General features: G+C 38.9%; 1 protein-coding gene and 1 long non-coding RNA gene across 2 annotated transcripts in view; one reads left to right on the plus strand and one right to left on the minus strand.

Annotated features, from left to right (window-relative positions):
- Nucleotides 1-19,175, minus strand: part of LOC306643031 — a 934,727-nt gene that overhangs the window by 828,626 nt on the left and 86,926 nt on the right. The gene's annotated exons all lie outside the window — the stretch shown is intronic.
- Nucleotides 6,173-7,253, plus strand: LOC306642871 (origin recognition complex subunit 6-like). The gene has a single exon (XM_079108696.1). The coding sequence runs from the start codon at nucleotides 6,251-6,253 to the stop codon at nucleotides 6,863-6,865; it is 615 nt and encodes a 204-aa protein (XP_078964822.1). The 5' UTR covers nucleotides 6,173-6,250; the 3' UTR covers nucleotides 6,866-7,253.

Below are 19,175 nucleotides of genomic sequence, written 5' to 3' on the forward strand. Positions count from 1 at the left end.
GGAATGAACAATCTATTCAAAGAAATAATATCAGAAAATTTCCCAAATCTGAAGAATGAAATGGAAAACCAAGTAAAAGAGGCTTATAGGACTCCAAACATACAAAATTACAACAGACCCACACCAAGGCACATTATTATGAAAATATCTAACATACTAAATAAAGACAGAATTTTAAAGACCACAAGAGAGAAGAATCAAATTACATTCAGGGGGAAACAAATATAGATATCAGCAGATTTTTCAATCCAGACCCTAAAAGCTAGAAGAACCTGGAACAACATTTACCAAGCCCTGAAAGAAAACGGATGACAACCAAGAATCATACCCAGCAAAACTTACTTTCAGATTTGACGATGAAATAAGATCCTTCCATGATAAACAAAAGCTAAAAGAATTTACAAAAAGAAAGCTGGCATTACAGAACATTCTCAGTAAAATATTCCATGAGGAAGAGATGAAAAACAAAGATGCAAATCAGCAACGGGAGGAACTAGCCTAAAGGAATAGCCAAATAAAGGAGAAACCAAATGATGTCAAAAAACAAAAATGAGCCAAGTGACTGGAAATACAAATTATATCACAATAATAACCCAGAATGTTAATGGGCTGAACTCATCAACCAAAAGACATAGACTGGCCAATTGGATTAAAAAGAAAAATCCAATGTGCTGCCTGCACGAGACTCAACTCATAGAAAGAGAACCATAGACTAAAGGTGAAAGGATGGGAAAAAACATACCATGAACACAGACACAGCAAAAAAGCTGGAATATCCATCCTCATTTCAGATAATGTGGACTTCAAGCCAAAACTAGTCAGAAGGGATTCAGAAGGACATCACATACTGCTTAAGGGAAGCATAAATCAACAAGACATAACAATCATAAATATCTATGACCCAAACATTGGCTCATTCTTGTACATCAAACAAATCCTTCTCAATTCCAGAAATCAAATAGACCACAACACAATCATACTGGGTGATTTTAACACACCTCTCTCACCACTGGATAGATCTTCCAAACAAAAATTGAATAAAGAAACCATAGATCTCAATAAAACAATCAATAATTTAGACTTAATGAACATATATAGAAAATATCATCCAACAAAGAATGAATACACTTTCTTGTCAGCAGCACATGGATCCTTCTCTAAAATAGACCATATTTTATGCCACAAAGCTACTGTTAGCAAATACAAGAAGATAGAGATACTACCTTGTATTCTATCAGATCATAATTGAGTGAAATTAGAAATAAAGGACAGAATAAAAAACAGAAACTTCACGAATACCTTGAGATTAAAAAATACACTACTATATGATGAATGGATAACAAAAGACATCAGGAGGGAAATTAAAAAAATTCTTAGAAGTAAACGATATCAAAGACACAACATATCAAAATCTCTGGGACACTATGAAAGCAGTACTTAGAGGAAGATTTATTTCATGGGGCACATTCAACAAAAGAAGTAGAAATCAACAAATAAAAACTTAACACTACAGCTCAAAGCCCTAGAAAAAGAAGAGCAGTCCACCACCAAAAGTAGTAGAAGACAAAAAATAGTTAAAATCAGAGCTGAAATTAATGAAATCGAAACAAATTATACAATCGGAAAAATTTAAAAAATAAAAGGTTGGTTCTTTGAAAAAATAAACAAAACTGATAAACCCTTAGTCACACTAACAAAGAGAAAGAGGGAAAAACTCAAATTACTAAAATTCGGAAGGAACAAGGAAATATCACAACAGCCACAAGTGAAATACAGAACATATTAGAAGCTATTTTGAAAACCTATACTCCAAAAAGCAGAAAACCTTGAGGCATCAACAATTTCTGGATACATATGAATTACCTAAACTGAACGAGGAGGACAAACACAACGTAAATAAATCAATTTCAAGCAATGAAATAGAAGAGGTCATCAAAAGCCTACCAACAAAGAAAAGTCCGGGACCAGATGGGTTCTCAGCCGAGTTCTACACAAACTTTAAAGAAGAGCTCATTCCAACACTCAAAGTATTCAACGAAATAGAAGAGGAGGGAAGCCTCCCAAACTCATTCTATGAAGCCAATTTCACCCTGATTCCTAAAGCAGACAGAGACACAATGAGGAAAGAAAATTTCAGACCAATACCCTTAATAAACATCAACACAAAAATTCTGAACAAAGTTTTAGCAAATTGCATACAAAAATATATTAAAAAGATATTGCACCAGGATTGAGTGGGTTTTATCCAAGCGATGCAAGGTTGGTTCAACATCTGAAAATCAATAAATGTCACTCACCATATCAATAGACTTAAAGTAAAGAATCACATAATTATTTCAATAGATGCAGAAAAAGCATTTGGTGAAATACAGCATCACTTCTTGCTCAAAACACTAGAAAAAATAGGGATAGTGGGAACATCCCTTAACATTGTAAAGGCCATCTATGCTAAGCCCATGCCCAATATCATTCTAAATGGTGAAAAACTGAAAGCATTCCCCCAAAAAACTAGAACAAGGCAGGGATGCCCACTTTCACCACTTCTATTCAACATCGTCCTTGAAACTTTAGCCAGAGCAAATAGACAGACCAAAGAAATTAAAGGAATATGAATAGCAATAGAAGAACTCAAACTATCCCTGTTCACTGATGACATGATTATATATTTAGAGGAACCTGGAAATTCCATGAGATAACTTTAAGAACTCATAAGTGAATTCAGTATAGTAGCACATTACAAGATCAATGCTCATAAATCCAATGCATTTTTATACATAAGTGATGAATCTTCAGAAAGAGAAGGTAGGAAAACTAACCCATTTACAGTAGCATGAAAAATAAAATAAAATACTTGGGAATCAATCTCACAAAAGAGGTGAAAGACCTCTACAATGAGAACTAGAGAACACTAAAGAAGGAAATTATAGAAAACCTTAGAAGGTGGAAAGATCTCCCATGTTCTTGGGTAGGCAGAATTAATATTGTCAAATGGCCATACTACCAAAAGTGCTATACAGATTCAGTGCAATTCCAATTAATATCCCAATGATGTACCTTAAAGGAATAGAGCAACAATTATGAAATTCATCTGGAAGAATAAGAAACCCAGAATAGCTAAAGCAATCCTCAGTAGAAAGAGGAAAGCAGGAGGTATCACAATACCAGATCTTCAACTCTACTACAAAGCAATAGTAACAAAAACTGCATGCTATTGGTACCAAAATAGACAGGTAGATCAAGGGTACAGAATAGAAGACATGAACACAAACCCAAATAAATACAATTTTCTCATACTAGACAAAGGGGCCAAAAATATGCAATGGAGAAAAGACAGCCTATTCAACAAATGGTGGTGGGAAAACTGGAAAACCATATGCAACAGAATGAAATTATACTCCTGTCTCTCACCCTGCACAAAACTCAACTCAAAATGGATCAAGGACCTCGGAATCAGACCAGAGACCCTGCATCTTATAGAAGAAAATGTAGGTCTAAACCTTCAACTTTTTGGCTTAGGGTCAGACTTCCTTAACAGGATTCCCATAGCACAAGAAATAAAAGCAAGAATCAACAACTGGGATAGATTCAAACTAAAAAGCTTTCTCTTAGCAAAGGAAACTATCAGTAATGTGAAGAAAGAGCCTACAGAGTGGGAGAATATCTTTGCCACTCATACTTCAGATAGAGCACTAATTTCCAGAATCTATAAATAACTGAGAAATCTCTACACCAAGAATACAAATAATCCAATCAACAAATGAGCTAAGGAAATGAACAGACACTTCACAGAAGAAGATGTACAAGCAATCAACAGATACATGAAAAAATGTTCAACATCTCTAGTAATAAGAGAAATGCAAATCAAAACTACCCTAAGATTCCATCTCACCCCAATTAGAATGGCAATTTTCAAGAACACAAGCAACAATAGGTGTTGGCGAGGATGTGGGAAAAAAGGTACACTCATACATTGTTGGTGGGGTTGCAAATTAATGCAGCCACTCTTGAAAGCAGTATGGAGATTACTCAGAAAGCTTGGAATGGAACCACCATTTGACCCAGCTACCCTACTACTTGGCCTAAACCCAAAGGTCTTAAAATCAGCATACTCCAGAGATACAGCCACATCAATGTTCATTGCTGTTCAATTCACCATAGACAGATTGTGGAAACAACCTAGATGCCCTTCAGTTGATGAATGGACAAAGAAACTGTGGCACATATATACAGTGGTATATTACTTCACCATGAAGAATGATAAAATTATGGCATTTGCAGGCAAATGGATGAAATTGGAGAATATCATGCTAAGTGAGATAAGCCAATCTCAAAAAACTAAAGGATGAATGATCTTCCTGATAAGCGGATGAGGACATATAATGGGGGGTGGAAGGGGTTAGTGTTAGGGTTAGGGTTTGGTTTAGGCTTAGGGATAAGGAGGGTGGTAAGAATGGAGGAAGGAAGGACTGTATAGAGGAAAAAGAGGGGTGGGAGGGGTTGGGGGAAGGAAAAAATTAACAGAATGAATCAAATAACATTACCCTATGTAAATTTATGATTACACAATTGGTATTTCTTTAATCCATGTACAAACAGAGAAACAACATGTATCCCATTTGTTTACAATAATACAACATGAAAGACACTAAGGTGGATAGGGAAAAACAAAGGTTTTTACCGTAACTTCTACACTGGATTCCAGAGATAGATCGTACCCTTCTTTTAGATGTCACAGGAAACAGACACATATGCCTTCAACTAGTATCAGATAGGGTCATACATTTGGCAAATGCAAACCTATGACCTCTGTATCAGGCACAAAGAAAGTCATTTTCAGTCTTTTTCTTTTCTTCCTCTTTAAGACCCTACAGAGACCATAAGGGAGTTGGAGTTTCATTTGAAAATTTGAAAATCTTCAGGATGTGAGCCTGCTACCAATTTCTTCTACTCTGAAGTTATTTCAGAATGAATGTCTGAAAGGGAATAATGGGGAAATTCATTTTAATCTTTAATTCATTCACAGATACTTCTATATATTTTTATGTCACCAAAATATTTCCATGATAAACCCATAATGATATTAAAATGAAGCCTCTCTTGAATGGGATTTTATTTGGTAACCTCTCTTCAATTCCTGTTTCACAACAGGCATATACTAACATCCTCTGTAAGTACCACTATCCTGAAATCTGTGAGCAGTAGCAGACCCCTGAGAAGACCCCATGTAGGTACAGTCATATCTGTGGAAACTTTACTGCATTATGTTGACTCAGGTTTTTTGCCACACTGGTCAATAGTTATCAGTCAGGGCAATGGTCACACCCAGAGGACATCTGTCCTGACTAAATATTTTGATTGTTCAAATTTTCAGGACCCAGTACTTGGAAATCTAGTAGGTAAGGACCAGGTGTACTACTATGTACTACTAAACACATTATCATGCACAGAGAAGCCCCTCATCACAAAGAAGCGTCTAAGTCCTGCTGAGGTTTAAGTACCCTGTTCTAGATTATAAATGCTATACAGGAAAGCACTTGAACTTTTCTGGTTCATTTTTTCCCCAGTGATTCCGACACAGTGATTATCTCTTAGCAGGTAAAAAAGGGAGGAAAGAAATAAAAGAAACAGGGAAAGGGAGACACACAGCCTATTCTTCAGAGAAGCTTCAATCCTGGAGGTAGGGGAATTACTAACTTGGGCCTGATTCGTGTGCAACAGTCTCTGTCAAAAAATTTTACCATCCTTCCAAAAATTTTTCAGTCTGATCCCAGTTATTGATGTTGAGTCAGATGCTCCTCCTTGAATGTCAGGCAAGAATCCTCCTATGTAGTAACCCCCGATTGAGAAAATAGTATTTCCTCCTCTATTCTAAGCATGCACAATGAGCCATTTTGAACTTAACTGGGTTGTACCGCAGCTGTTCGCGCGTGTAGTTCGAGGTAGCGTCATGGAGTCGGGGTTGGTTGGATGCTTAGCCCGACGCCTGGGCCTCACTGAACCCGATGTGCTTAGGGTCTCATGAGGTTATTTAGGACCTCAGTAAGTTGCTGAAGCTGGCTTTGGAACTTGCCATCCTCCTGCCTCAGCCTTCCTAATCCCTAGGATTATAGACATGAACCACTGTTCCTGGCCTGAAAAAGTGTTTTGATGAACACATTGCCCTTATAGAAAAGCAGAGGAATATTTGAGACTGTCCCAGGTGAAGTGTATTGGTCTATCTGCACATATCACAGAAACCAGTAATGTAGTCATGTGCGTGGACCTTGCTGCTTCCTGGATGAAATGCCCCTTGGACAGGCCTTATTTAATTAAACTTTCTGGTTTGAACAAGAAGATGTATCAGAGCTGTCTTAAATCTTTTGAGTGTTTACTGGGCCTGAATTCAAATGTTGGAATAAGAGACCTAGTTGTACAATTTAGCTGTACAGAAGCAGTGAACATGGCTTCAAAGATACTGCAAAGCTACGAGTCCAGTCTTCCCCAGACACAACAAGTAGATCTTGACTTGTCCAGGACACTTTTTACCACTGCTGCACTACTTACAGCGTGCAAGATTCTAAAGTTAAAAGTGGATAAAAACAAAATGGCAGCCACATCTGGTGTAAAAAAAGTCATATTTGATCGACTATGTAAACAATTAGAGAAGATTGGGCAGCAGATTGACAAGGGAGAACCTGGAAATTTATCTAGTCCACCCCAGAAGAAAAAGAAAATAGTGGTTGAACCACCAGTAAAGGAACTAGAGAAAGTAGTAGAGATCCCACATACATCTCAGAAAGATGAAGATCTGACACAGGATTATGAAGAATGGAAAAGGAAAATTTTAGAAAATGCTGCCAATGCTCAAAAGACTACAGCAGAGTGATTGCAGTTTCTAGACTGGTATGTGCTGCAAACTTATAGTACACTCCCACTTCCAGGAAGATTTTAAGACTTTGAAATTTTGTTTGAACTTTTATTACAAGGATCCTATTGCCTTTATAGTAAAGAAGCTAGCACGAGGGCTGAGATCTGTTCTGGGCTATGTGCTGACTCCTGCCTGGCAACATTAAATCAACTACAGTGCCTCAGCTCGCCACAGGTCTCCGCTCTCCCACAAAATGTAATTGGAGCCATTTTGCTTTTCAATTGTGTTAAACTAAAGGCAGTTTCCTGTTCTATTGGAATATAAATTTCAGGGTGAATGGAATTTGACTGATTCTACTCTTTTGGTTTGACTAAATATATTGTACAGCTTAAATTAATAAATGTTATTTTTGTATGTAAAAAAAAAGAACTTAACTGGGGAGATAACTCAATTGGTACAGTGATTGCCTTACAAGCACAAGGTCCTTGGTTCAATCCCCAGCACACACACACACACACAAAAATAATAAATAGCTTGACCTGCATGCACAGAGGCATGTGTGAGCACACAAACACACACAAAAAAACTAACATGCAGGACATTAGAATCCACTGTCCCATGCTGAAACTGGTGACCTGGGAAGGTCTCAAGTCAACTGCAAGGAAACCCTGTTGTCTTTTGATCCCATGTATTCCAGAGTGGTCTGTGCAGTGCTTCACTTCCACTTCCAAGTTGCTATCAGAGAGAATATAAGCTCCAGTGAGACACAATGTCATGGAAAGACAGCCCACTGCCCTATTCTCTCTACCTGAAAAGTCTGTTCTTGTTCCAAGCATCTTGAGCCTGCTCCAGGTAGACATCTCCTCATGACAGTTTGAGGATCAAGTGACAGACTGTTAATGGGCATCTGCATTTTCTACTTCGCTGGCCTAGATTTATGTCTTACTGGAAGATTCTCCATTAAAACAAGGAGTCCTTCTGTGCAGTCACACGAAAGTCTGCTTAGTGTCCATGAAACATGTGATCTAGATGATCATAAACACAGACACTGTCCTTGATGGACCAGAGAGCATACTTGCTAGGAACACATGCAGAGTTATAGTTTTCTTATTTTCTGCGGATGCATAGTACTTATGATAAGCATGGCTTTCACTGTTGGTAGTCTGTTTTTTGACATTGTTACTTTGCTGAACCTTAAGGATATGCCCTTCAGGGCCATGTGTGTGTGTGTGTGTGTGTGTGTGTGTGTGTGTGTGTGTGTGTTTGGAGGTAAGTATTGAGATTAAAACCAGGAGCATTCTCCAACTGATCTACAACTTAAGCAGATCTCCAGTCCATTTGAAATTATATTTTAAGACAGCATCTCATTAAATTTTCCAGGCCGTCTTCAAATTTATAATTCTTCTACTTCAATACCTTGAGTCACTTGGATTACTGTCATGTACCACAACACCCATGGCATGTCTTCTGGGGGAGAGCAATTCCTAGAATAGTCAGTCATCTCCCCAGCATATTCACCTTACCCAAACTAACAGATCCAGTTCCCACACCACCAATACCCTTCCTTTTGGACTCCCACCCTCCTAGGCCAACAGATCCAGTTTCCACACCACCAATACAATTCCTTTTGGACTCCCACCCTCCTAGGCCAACATCTGCCTGCCCTAATTACACCAGTTCCCAGAGAATCAGGAAGGGCCCTTGCCCCTGGAACCTACTGAAATTACTAAAATAAACTAATCTTAAACCTTATTATTCTGCCTCAACTTTTCTTTCTACACAAATACAATAAAGTCTCATTCTCATGTTCTCCCCCACCTTCCATACCCTCCGTCTCCTGACCAACCCTGGTGCCTCCCACATGGCCCTATACAACTATTTTAGGTAACTGTAGAGGTCTGTGCCTGTCAAATCTGTTTCTGAATTTTAACCATACCAGATTAAAACAACCCCAAGTTATCCTTGCAACAATGCCAAACCTACAAAGTTTCTCAAAAGGGCCAGGGCAATTGCATCTGTGGCCTGAACCCCTGGACCTAGGTACTGTGGGGTGCACCCAGACCTGTGCTTTCCATTTTCTATATTAGGCACTCACCATCTTAATGTTACAGAACATTATGGGCTGTCAGAAATGCGAGGGGAGGAAGACTTATGTGCTTGGGAAACAGGAACTGTGCAAACACAGTTCCTGTTGCACACACTTTCTCCTGTCATGGCTGCAAACTTAGGTCACAGAAGAGGTTCAGGAGCAGACAAAAGCCTTCTCTACTCAAGAACAGAACCTGACTTAAATCCAAGATTTAAATACTAGTTCTCTTCCCACCTCCTCACTTCCCTCCCCAATTAACAATTTAAAGTACAAAAAAAAAAAGATAGATCTTTTTTTTTCTCAGTATATTTACAATCAGATTAGACTTTCTGTGAGGAGAAAATACCTTTTTCCTACATTATTAGCCCCTGTCTTCCCAAATGCTATTAAGGCCAGTGACCAGACCTCTTCCAGCCCTCAGGACTCCAGGCTGTAAAAAAATGATCATATTGCCCTTGCAAGGGAATGAGAACTTGCACAATTCTAAAGGGCTTTCCTTCTACAGTACCATCACCATTGCTCCCTCTAGTCAATGCCTTGACTACACTTCCTTGATACCACAGTAAAATCAGCCTCAGTACACTGACATTTCAGGGATTATGATGTGACCCAGAGAAACCAGGAGCCTGGCTGCTGAGACTCCCTCTGGGCTGGTAGGAAAGTGCGTCCCCTCCATCTAGTGGTTGCTGGTGGTAATGTCCAGGATCTGTGCTCCATGACCCAGGATCTTCCATAGAAGAAAAATGTGTCACCCTGAGTCTGATACTGTAGGACTGGGTCGTGACTTGAGAATCCGCATTGCTATCAAGTTCTCTGGTGAAACTGATGTCCATTCTTTAGAGCCCATGATCAACCAGCATATGACTTCAGCTGGACTGTATCTTCCTAAATAATAGGGGACAAAGGGATGTGTGTGATGAGAACATGAGGTTAAGGGTAGAATTCTATAACGTAGACCCAGTGTGCTGACCTCCACATGCTTTCTGTTCCAAGAAGCAAATTACCCACATCCCTGCCTGGTCTCAGCAGACAGGCTGTCCCATTTGTCAGCAAACTACCTGTTTATCAGTAGGGGAAAAAAAAGACCAAGTCTGAACAAGTCTGATATAATATTGATCAGAGGAAATCAAGTTATGCTGAAGAGGAAAACTCAGTGAGATAAATTCCTTAATTAATCATAAAATCCGTAAGAATTTATAGTTAAGAATCCAATGGGAACTGGTCAGCACACTCTCAAGATTTCTGGGACCTCAGTCTCAAGCCTTTTCAGGAAAAGCCAAAGTGAGAAAGTGTAAGATGGAGCTAAACACCAGGACTGTCTTTCTTTTTCTCACACTCTAGAGAGGGGTCAAGCAGGAGACAAAGTTGTACTTGGTTTCTGAATGGCAAAGGCCTTTGGTCCTCACAGAGGCATCCCACTGGTCAATGAGATCAGAATAGTCATCATCCACAGTCTGTCTGCCAGTCCAGGTTTTAGTTTCCACAAGATAGACATAAATTTCCATTTCCACCACTTTTACACAGAAATTTGCAGGTGAGGCATTTAATCTTAGATATTTCCCAACACATGGGAAGCCTTCATGCTGTATACACATAAATTAATGAGAGAATTATTTCCAGCCTTCAGGCTACAGTGTATGAGCATCTGGTGTACACTTAATCCAATAAGACCACTGTGCATTTAGCCAATTAAAAGTGAGCAGCACTCTAGGCTTCTGTCCCATCCTGTTTAACCTAATTAAACTACAAGTACTTTTAATGAATCAGAAGTGATCCTTGCTGTAACACACCAACAACTGGAATCCATAACATGGCTATATCCGTTCCATCAAATTAAGAAATGTGCCTCAGTTGATGTGGTTGTTAATATGTATTGTAGATCTAGTTAAAAAAAAAAAAAAAAAAACGATTTCCCTTTACTAATGTTTGGTTACAAATGTGTGACTACTGACAAACATTTATATATAGAATACAGGAAAAAAAGAAAGAACTTTCAGAAAATTTTAAATACAAAGAAAAATTAAAAATACAATCTGTCCTGGGTTATATTTAATTTACACCAGTCCAGTAGCAAAATATAACTTTTAAATTTCTTTTCATAGGGAGGGGGCCTATGAAGGCAAAAGTAATTCTCTAGGATTTTCAAAGCCATGCCCTATCAGATGGGCAGAATTAGGTCATTTTTGCGGCCTGTATGGCCTTAATATTTATTTTGGGATGGAGGGTAGAAGGTATTGAACTCAGAACCACATCTCCAGCCTATTTTTTCTTTTTTTTTTTTTTTTTTTTTTTTTTTTTTGCAGTGCTGGGGATTGAACCCAGGGCCTTGTGCTTGTGAGGAAAGCACTCTACCAACTGAGCTATTTCCCCAGCCCTCCAGCCTATTTTTTAAATTTTAATTAGAGACAAAGTCTCACTGAGCTGCTTAGAATATTGCTTTTTGCTGAGACTGACTTTAAAACTTCCAATTCTGCTGCCTCAGCCTCCCAAGGCACAGCAATTATAGCATATGCCACCATGCTCAGCTGGACTTAATCTTTTATTTCCCACATCTTTATTAGTGCATTATAGTTGTACATAATGCTGAGATTTGTTGCTACATATTTGTTCCTGCATACAATATAAACATATAGTTTGGCAAATATCACTCCCCAGCTCTTGCCTCCTCTCTTTCCAATAGCCATTCATTTGTCCCTTTCTTCTACTGACGTGCCTTGGATTTTTAGAAGATCCATCCCCACCTTTGTTTTCCTTTATCCTCTCTAACTTTATCCTCTCATATGACATATGACCCTTAATCCTCTTATTTTGACTGATTTCATTTAACAAGATAGTCTCAAGTTTCATTCAGCTTTCTGCAAATGGCATAATTTAATTTTTTTAAGTCTGAATTAAATTCTATTGTGTATATATATACCACATATTTTTTATAGGCTATTTCTGTAGTTTGATTATTGTGAATTGTGCTGTTATAAACATGGGTACATATGTATAACTGTAGTATGATGAGTTTAATTCTTCAGGATAAATACAGAGAACTAGTATAACATCATCATATGGTGGTTTTGTGCCTAGTCTTTTGAGGAGACTCCATACTTATTTCCATAGTGGTTGTACTAATTCACAGTACCATTAACAAAAGAAGTGTTTATTTTCTCCACATCCTCTCCAACATTTACTGTTATTTTTATTCTGGATGACTGCCATTCTGATTGGTGTGAGGAGAAATTTCAGTGTAGTTTTGATTTGCATGTCTATAGTTGGTAATGATGTTGAATATTTTGGTATATTTGTGGTCTATTTGTATTTCCTTTTTGAGGAGTGTTTGTTTAGCTTATTTGCCCATTTATTAATTAAGTCATGTAATTTTTTTTTGAGATTTAATCTTCTGTTGTTCCTTGTGACCATTCTCTTGTGCCTCCATTACTATAAAAGGGAATTGAGAAAAATCAATATGTCATTCATTAATCTTGGTGTTAAGTGACCAAAAGCCAACTCAAACTAATATAGATAAAGGGGGTGCTTTTCTATTACAAGTAAAAGCCCTGGGTGAAGTTCTCATTGCAGGCACTGCTGGTTTCAGTGATCCACAATATTTCATTTCTTGGCTCCCATTCCATATTTCCCCTCCCCTGTAGAAACAAGATGGCAGTAAGTTTTCCATGCTCAGTTTCTATGTTTTTTTTTTTTTTTTTTTTTTGGCCTTTGTACTATTTTGGGCCTCTGAAATAATGTGTCTGGACCAGCTCAAACCAACTTGGCAGGCTCAGTGCCTCCTTGTTCAGGGGGCTTTCATGCTGGCTTCTTAGGCCTGATAACCTGCCTCATGCAGGGGGGAATTCCAGGGGAATCAGGAACTGCTTTTGGAGAAGAGAAAAGAGATACACCCTTTGTGCAGACTTCCCTTTGATCACCCTTCTGCAGAGGAACAGCAGTTCACACCATAGAGCTGGGAAACAACTGTTTATGTCAGCTCTTGGTACTGTCCAAGAACCCAGATACCAGGACATCCCCACTTAGTAGATGAGACCAGGCCCACAGGGAGTTAAACTTTCTGCCCAAAGCCACTGGTCTCAAAAGTGGTAGAGCCAGAATATAAAATGAAATCTAGTCTCCAAAGGTGTGTTTTGAATCAATCTTGGTTTTCTAACTCATTGCTAGTCTCCCACAGGCAGAAAATTATCATAGACCAGAGAAAGAAAGAGGAGAGGAAGGAAGAATGAAGACTCCATGACAGCACCTCACAGAGGCTTGGCATTGGTCAATTTGTTGCTGGAGCTTGGAGGCTTCCTTTCTGGTCATATCTTTTAAAGTTTTCCCCACATACTTATTTTCATATCATTTTTGCAATTTTGCCACTTCTATTATTTTTGTTTATTTATTTTCCCAAGTCAATTTGCCTGTTAAACTTACAAAACTGTATTTAAAACCCCAAATGTCTATGGCAATTGTCAATCAAAATGAGTATAATTTGCCTCAAATACAAATTAACTCTAAAATTCCATAGAACTACTAAGACAACTACTAACCATATGCTAGGAAAAATAAAAAATGCAAAATATGCAGCACCAGATGTTAGGGGCAGTTGTGGTTCACCAATAGCTCCAAGAAAAATGTTCTGCAGACACGAGATCTCACACAAGGGACTTTATTAAGAGGGAAAAGAAGGGGCAAAAAGGGGCAAGATGGTTTGTGGCTTCTCCCAGATATTGGAATCTCGCAGGCTGGAAGGAACCAACAGCGGAAGCGAATTCTTGCAAGCTGACTGATGAATCAATAGTATGTTAGGACGTAATGTGGGAAGCAGGAAAATGGCGGCGGCATAAGCCAGAAATTCCTGTAATGGAAGAGGCAGGCTGAGAGCAGATTGACAGGTGGTTGGGAGGCAGAAATTCCTGTAACAGGAAAGGCGAGTGGCTTCATACATTACACCATATGTGCATGATTCAAAATCATTCACATCTGAGACAGGGTCTTCATACTATGTGTGGAGAATTACAGTTACTGGGTCACACCAAAACACAAAAGACCCCTTTGCTCCTCTGCCACATGCATACTTGTTTCCCAGGCACACCTGAAATTTCCCTTGAACTCTGAGGGCAATATGAGGAAAGTCCCTGCTTTTCTTAATCAGGAGGCCAGGAGGCCAGGATGTTCTACCCCAAATGTGGTTAAGTCCACACACCTCACCATCCTTCTTCTGTCCACTCTATTCTTAGTTTCTCATCACATACTCTTGCAGGCATATAAACTTATTCAGGGACCATTGTGTCTTCCAGCACTTTTTTGCCCAACCACTGAGCCATATCATAACTCCCAATTTACCTCTGCTGTGTTTATTACTGGTTAAGTAATCTGAGAAGAAGAGACCAGATTTGCACAGGATCCCCAGGAAGTCTTGCAGTATTAGACTCAGCAAAGTTCTATCTTTGCCCACTGTCTTTCTGTACAGCTGCTGCTCAAATGTCAGCCAGAGGCCAATCTCCATGGGTAGGCAGAGAAGCCATCAACTCCAAAAGCAAAATTGCCTTTTAGAGCATAAGGGAGAAGCTGCTCACTGTACAGAGAAGGAAACCAGTCCTGATGGCCTTTATCTCCCCATCTTGAACAACCATCTGGGGAAAGCATGTATCGCATCAATGTTCCCTGACTCCTGGCACACATTTATCTTTTATTCAACTGAGAATATTTCCAATCCAAATTGCACTGAGCTCCTAGCTCCAAGGATGGAGAATATAAACTACTCGCTCTAAAATAATTTAGTCTCTGTAGTATGGACATGTAGTCGCAATGACATTATCTCACCTGGGAGATGACTGTAATGATCCTATAGAAATAGAAATCAGAGGCTTGAGACAACTAAAAATATCTACACATCCCCACCCCACACTGCCCTTCTCTTCAGACTACAAAACTTTCCATCCAGTGTTTGGGGGAGGTTTTGGGAGGTTTCATGTGACTGCATAAACCAGATGCTTCACACAGAGTAAATTTCATCTTTCTCAGAAAGCAAAATGTAGTCACCATGTCTCCAGGAGTTAAGCTGTGGCCTGTGATGGGCTGACTGATATGGCTCCATGAGAATGTTATAGGCCAGACTATAAGGGAAATGGCTAAACATACTCCATTTTGCACTGAGGCTCCATGTTATGGAGGAAATAATCTTCTCCCATGGGAACACCTCAGCTCTGTACCCATCAACAATTGCTGAACTTCTCCAATGAAAACATCCTGCCTCTGTATTCATCATCAGTTACTTAGCATGACATGTTTAGCAATACAAAATAATAATTCTTATGTACTGAAAGGTTACTCATTTTTCTTTCCAATTGCTCCTTAACAATGTACCATGTGAACAGTGATTGTGTTAGTAAACATTCTTTAGTTTGTACCTAGGTAATGGTCATTTTGAACCTCTTCCTCCTCTGTTGATGATCTCATGATGTTAGTTTGTAATTTTGAAACAAAGCAACAGACACTTATGATTGATGTGATTTTTGTTATAAGAACCCCTACAAACCTGTGGCCAGCCACTTTGGGGGTCTTGTGTGACAGTCAGCCAGCCAGCTTAATAAAAGCTCTCAAATTTGGACTTCTTAGTCGTGATCAGTCTGTTCTTAAGTTGCACCGTATAAAATGATCTGAGTCCTTTTCTCTCATAGCTGATCTCTCTGCTCTCTGATGCTAAGTACTTTTCCACAACTGAGCTTCAACCTGGCCACCTCTGTTTCCTCTCACAGTGCTGGTGGAGTATGACCAGGTGATGACACTGCTTCTCATCTACCCAGATTAAGCACAACTACACCAAAAAGAGAGCTGAGTAGGTATGGGAGACACAAAGAGGCAAAGGGAACCGAGGTCTAAAGAACTCAAGGGCAGAGCTTGTTCCAAGGGAACAGAATTCCAAAGAAGGCTGGTCTTTTTGGGAAATGATTGGAGAGAAAAAATCCCCTCCCCAACCAAAAATACTTCCTCTACCCTCACTCTTTGGCTTTAAAGTTTTGGGTAGTATCTTTCTATTTTACAGATTATTTTTATAATAGGTAAAAACTAGGAGAAATCTAAATATTCAAAAGGAGAAATCTCACTGAGTCAACCATGGTATAGCTGCTCTAATAGCTCTTATTTGGTCTTAAGAATGATGTTTTAAAAACATGGATGATTGTTTGGATAATGATCAAATATAAAAAAAAAATTAGGAAATTGCATTCATGATGACATTATTACTGTATTATCTGATGTTGTACCTCTTGAGCAAAAGGTCTTGAAGCATATAAAACTATAGTAGTGCTATGAACTTCTGGGACATTGTGGAAAATTATAGAAGGATATGACCCCATAACAGTTCTTGTCCCAACTCAGAGTCTCAGAGCTTCCTGGGACACCCTCAACTGCCCTGCATGCCCTACACAGCTGTCACTTGGAACTCTGACCAGGAAGCTCATCCAAGTGTGCCTAGCCTGTCTTGCCTCATGGGAGGTACCATGTCAAGAAGAATCACACGGAATTTTGCAGAATACAAGTCATCTTTAACCTAAATATTGAGTCTTTATGTTGACATTCATATAGAACTGAATGTGTCAATGTTGCATGGGCATTGAGACTCAGGAGCCTGACTTCACTAAATTTGCAATTCAGGGTGAATATTCACAGGTGAACCCTTTCTATCTCAGTGTTCCTGAAGCATTATAAGGGAACTTAAGCCTGTTGGACCATGCCACCAGCAACTGTGACATTTCTCTGTCTCCTTCTTTGTTTCTCTTCCTGCTACTTGCCCCTTATCAGGACCCCACAAGGTTGTTCTTTTACCAGCACAATTAAAGCCCCAATGTTGACATACTGCTTATTAACACTAGAATGAGGTTAAGGCCCTGGACCCCTTAATGTCATTGCTTCTTCTTGGGACTTCCACTTGCACTGACAGAAAATTCTAAAAGAATTTGTAACATATCTGCCATGTCCAAAAGTCTGTGCCAGTCTTCAGCACAGTACCTGGTCCAATGTGCCAAGAAGGAATGACTGACTTAATTGAAATTCAATAAGCAAAGAGTGTACTAAACTCAAGTTGTGACTACCAGAGGCACATGGCATGCCATGGATAGGAGGATTTGGGCACATTTGTTATCAGTCTAAGCATGGTTTAGCAATGAAAATTGCCTTTAGGGAAACAGCAAAATGGCCTTAGCTAAGGAAATATCTACTCCTCTCAAGACATGTTGACCAGGCCTGGCTCCAATTGGCCTACACATCATGGGGGAAGGTAAGACTCCTGGCCTCAACTCATTGCATTTTCTGTCCTGCCCTCTGCTCCTGTTCCTCTTATTTCACTTTCATTTTTCTCATAATTATGCATAAGACTACTGTGTACTGGGTATCCCTGGAATACTAGGTGTGCCTTAAGCTTTCCTATCACCCTTCAAGAGAAAAGAGGGGTGGGAGGGGTGGGGGAAGGGAAAAATAACAGAATGAATCAAATAACATTACCCTGTATAAATTTATGATTACTCAAATGGTATGCCTTGACTCCATGTACAAATAGAGAAACAACATGTATCCCATTTGTTTACTATATATATATATATATATATATATATATATATATATATATATATCCCCTGGTGAAAAAAAAATCACTTCAGAAACAATTTCTTAATGTCTACTTGAAGTCCACTCCTGAAACTTTTTCAGAAAACACAATTTAACAGAATAACAAGTTGCCAATATAAAAGATGCTTTGAAATGAAACTATTGCTTCTGTTGCTTAAAAGCACATTTGATTTGTGAAAATTCATCCAAATTCAAAGCACAGTGTTCCCACTACAAACAGAGCAAAGATATACAGGTTGAAGCTGCTTGCTGAATCTACACTGTTAAGCACACCTATGGTGCTCCAGCACATTCAAAATACAGTGTAGGTGAAATATTCAAGTGGGGCTCAAACAGTGGTTTTACTTCTTTTACAACCAACTTCTTGAAGAAGCAGAGTAAAACTTTGAAGAGGATCAGTTTCTCAAGTCTCAAAGAAGTCTATTGGTGAAACACTTTCAGAAAATTCAGTTTAACAGCATGTACGTTTTACCAATGCTACAAATACTTTGAAAGAAAACCATTTCTTCTGGTGTTTTAAAGTGCTCTTGCTTCTATCTACCACATCCATATTCATACCACAATGTTCTCAATGCAAACAAAGTGAATGCACAGGAATGAAGCTTCTTACTGAAACTTCGCCTCTTAGGCACTTCTAAGCTGTAGTGAAACAATGCATTCCAGGATGTTTCAGGTGCAATGTAGGAACAAAGGTAACAAGATATCTCTTATACCCAGGAGCATTGTCTTCTGGGACCATGATGGGGCTACAGAGAACATCAATTGCCCAGTTTATTAAAATCCACATGTGAAACTTTTCTGTCACTTTGTGTGCAATTGCTGCTTCAAATTAAGTGCCTCCTTCCATGTTACAAACAATTTGAAATCATTATACATTGTGTTTTTGCACACTTTTCCTTTATGCTATTCATCCAAATTCAAACCACACTGTTCTCATTGAAAACAGAATGGGAGCATACAGGTTGGTGATGCTTGCTGAAACTGCTCCTGTAAAGAACTTATTAAGTGTTTTTGGCCAGCACATTAAAAAATCACTTCAAGCCCAAAATACACACTGGGCTCACAAGAGAGCTTTTGCTTCTGTTAGGATCAATTTCTTAGACCAGAGAACATCTTTGCAAAAGAACAATTTCTCAAAATTCCATTGAATTTCAGTGGTGAAACATTTTCAAAAAACACAATTTAACAGCATAAACCACTGGCAATGGAACAAATGGTATGAAATTAAACCATTGCTTCTGATGCTTGAAAGTGCTCTCCCTTAGTGCTACCTCATCAAAATTCAAACCACAGTGTTCTCATCCAGAGCAGAGTGGCGTGACGGCACACAGGTTGAAGCTTCTTTCTGAAACTTCTCCTGTTTGGAAATACTGTGCTGTTTTCAAACAGCACAAAGCATGTTTCAAACCCAATGTAAGAACAGAGGTAGCAAGTGGTTCCTTCTACCTGGGCACACCATTTTCAGGGAACCTGGTGGGACTGCAGAAAACATCAGTTTCCCAGGGATTCATTGAAATCCATTTGTGACACTTTTTCAGAAAACTCATTTTAAGTGTCATTCCCCTTCAAATGAACTGTTTCAATATTACAAACTCTTTGAATTGAAAGCAGGAAATCTTGTGTTCAAAAGTA

The sequence above is a fragment of the Sciurus vulgaris genome (genome assembly GCF_902686455.1).
Source record: "Sciurus vulgaris genome assembly, chromosome: 13".
Lineage (NCBI taxonomy): Eukaryota > Metazoa > Chordata > Mammalia > Rodentia > Sciuridae > Sciurus > Sciurus vulgaris.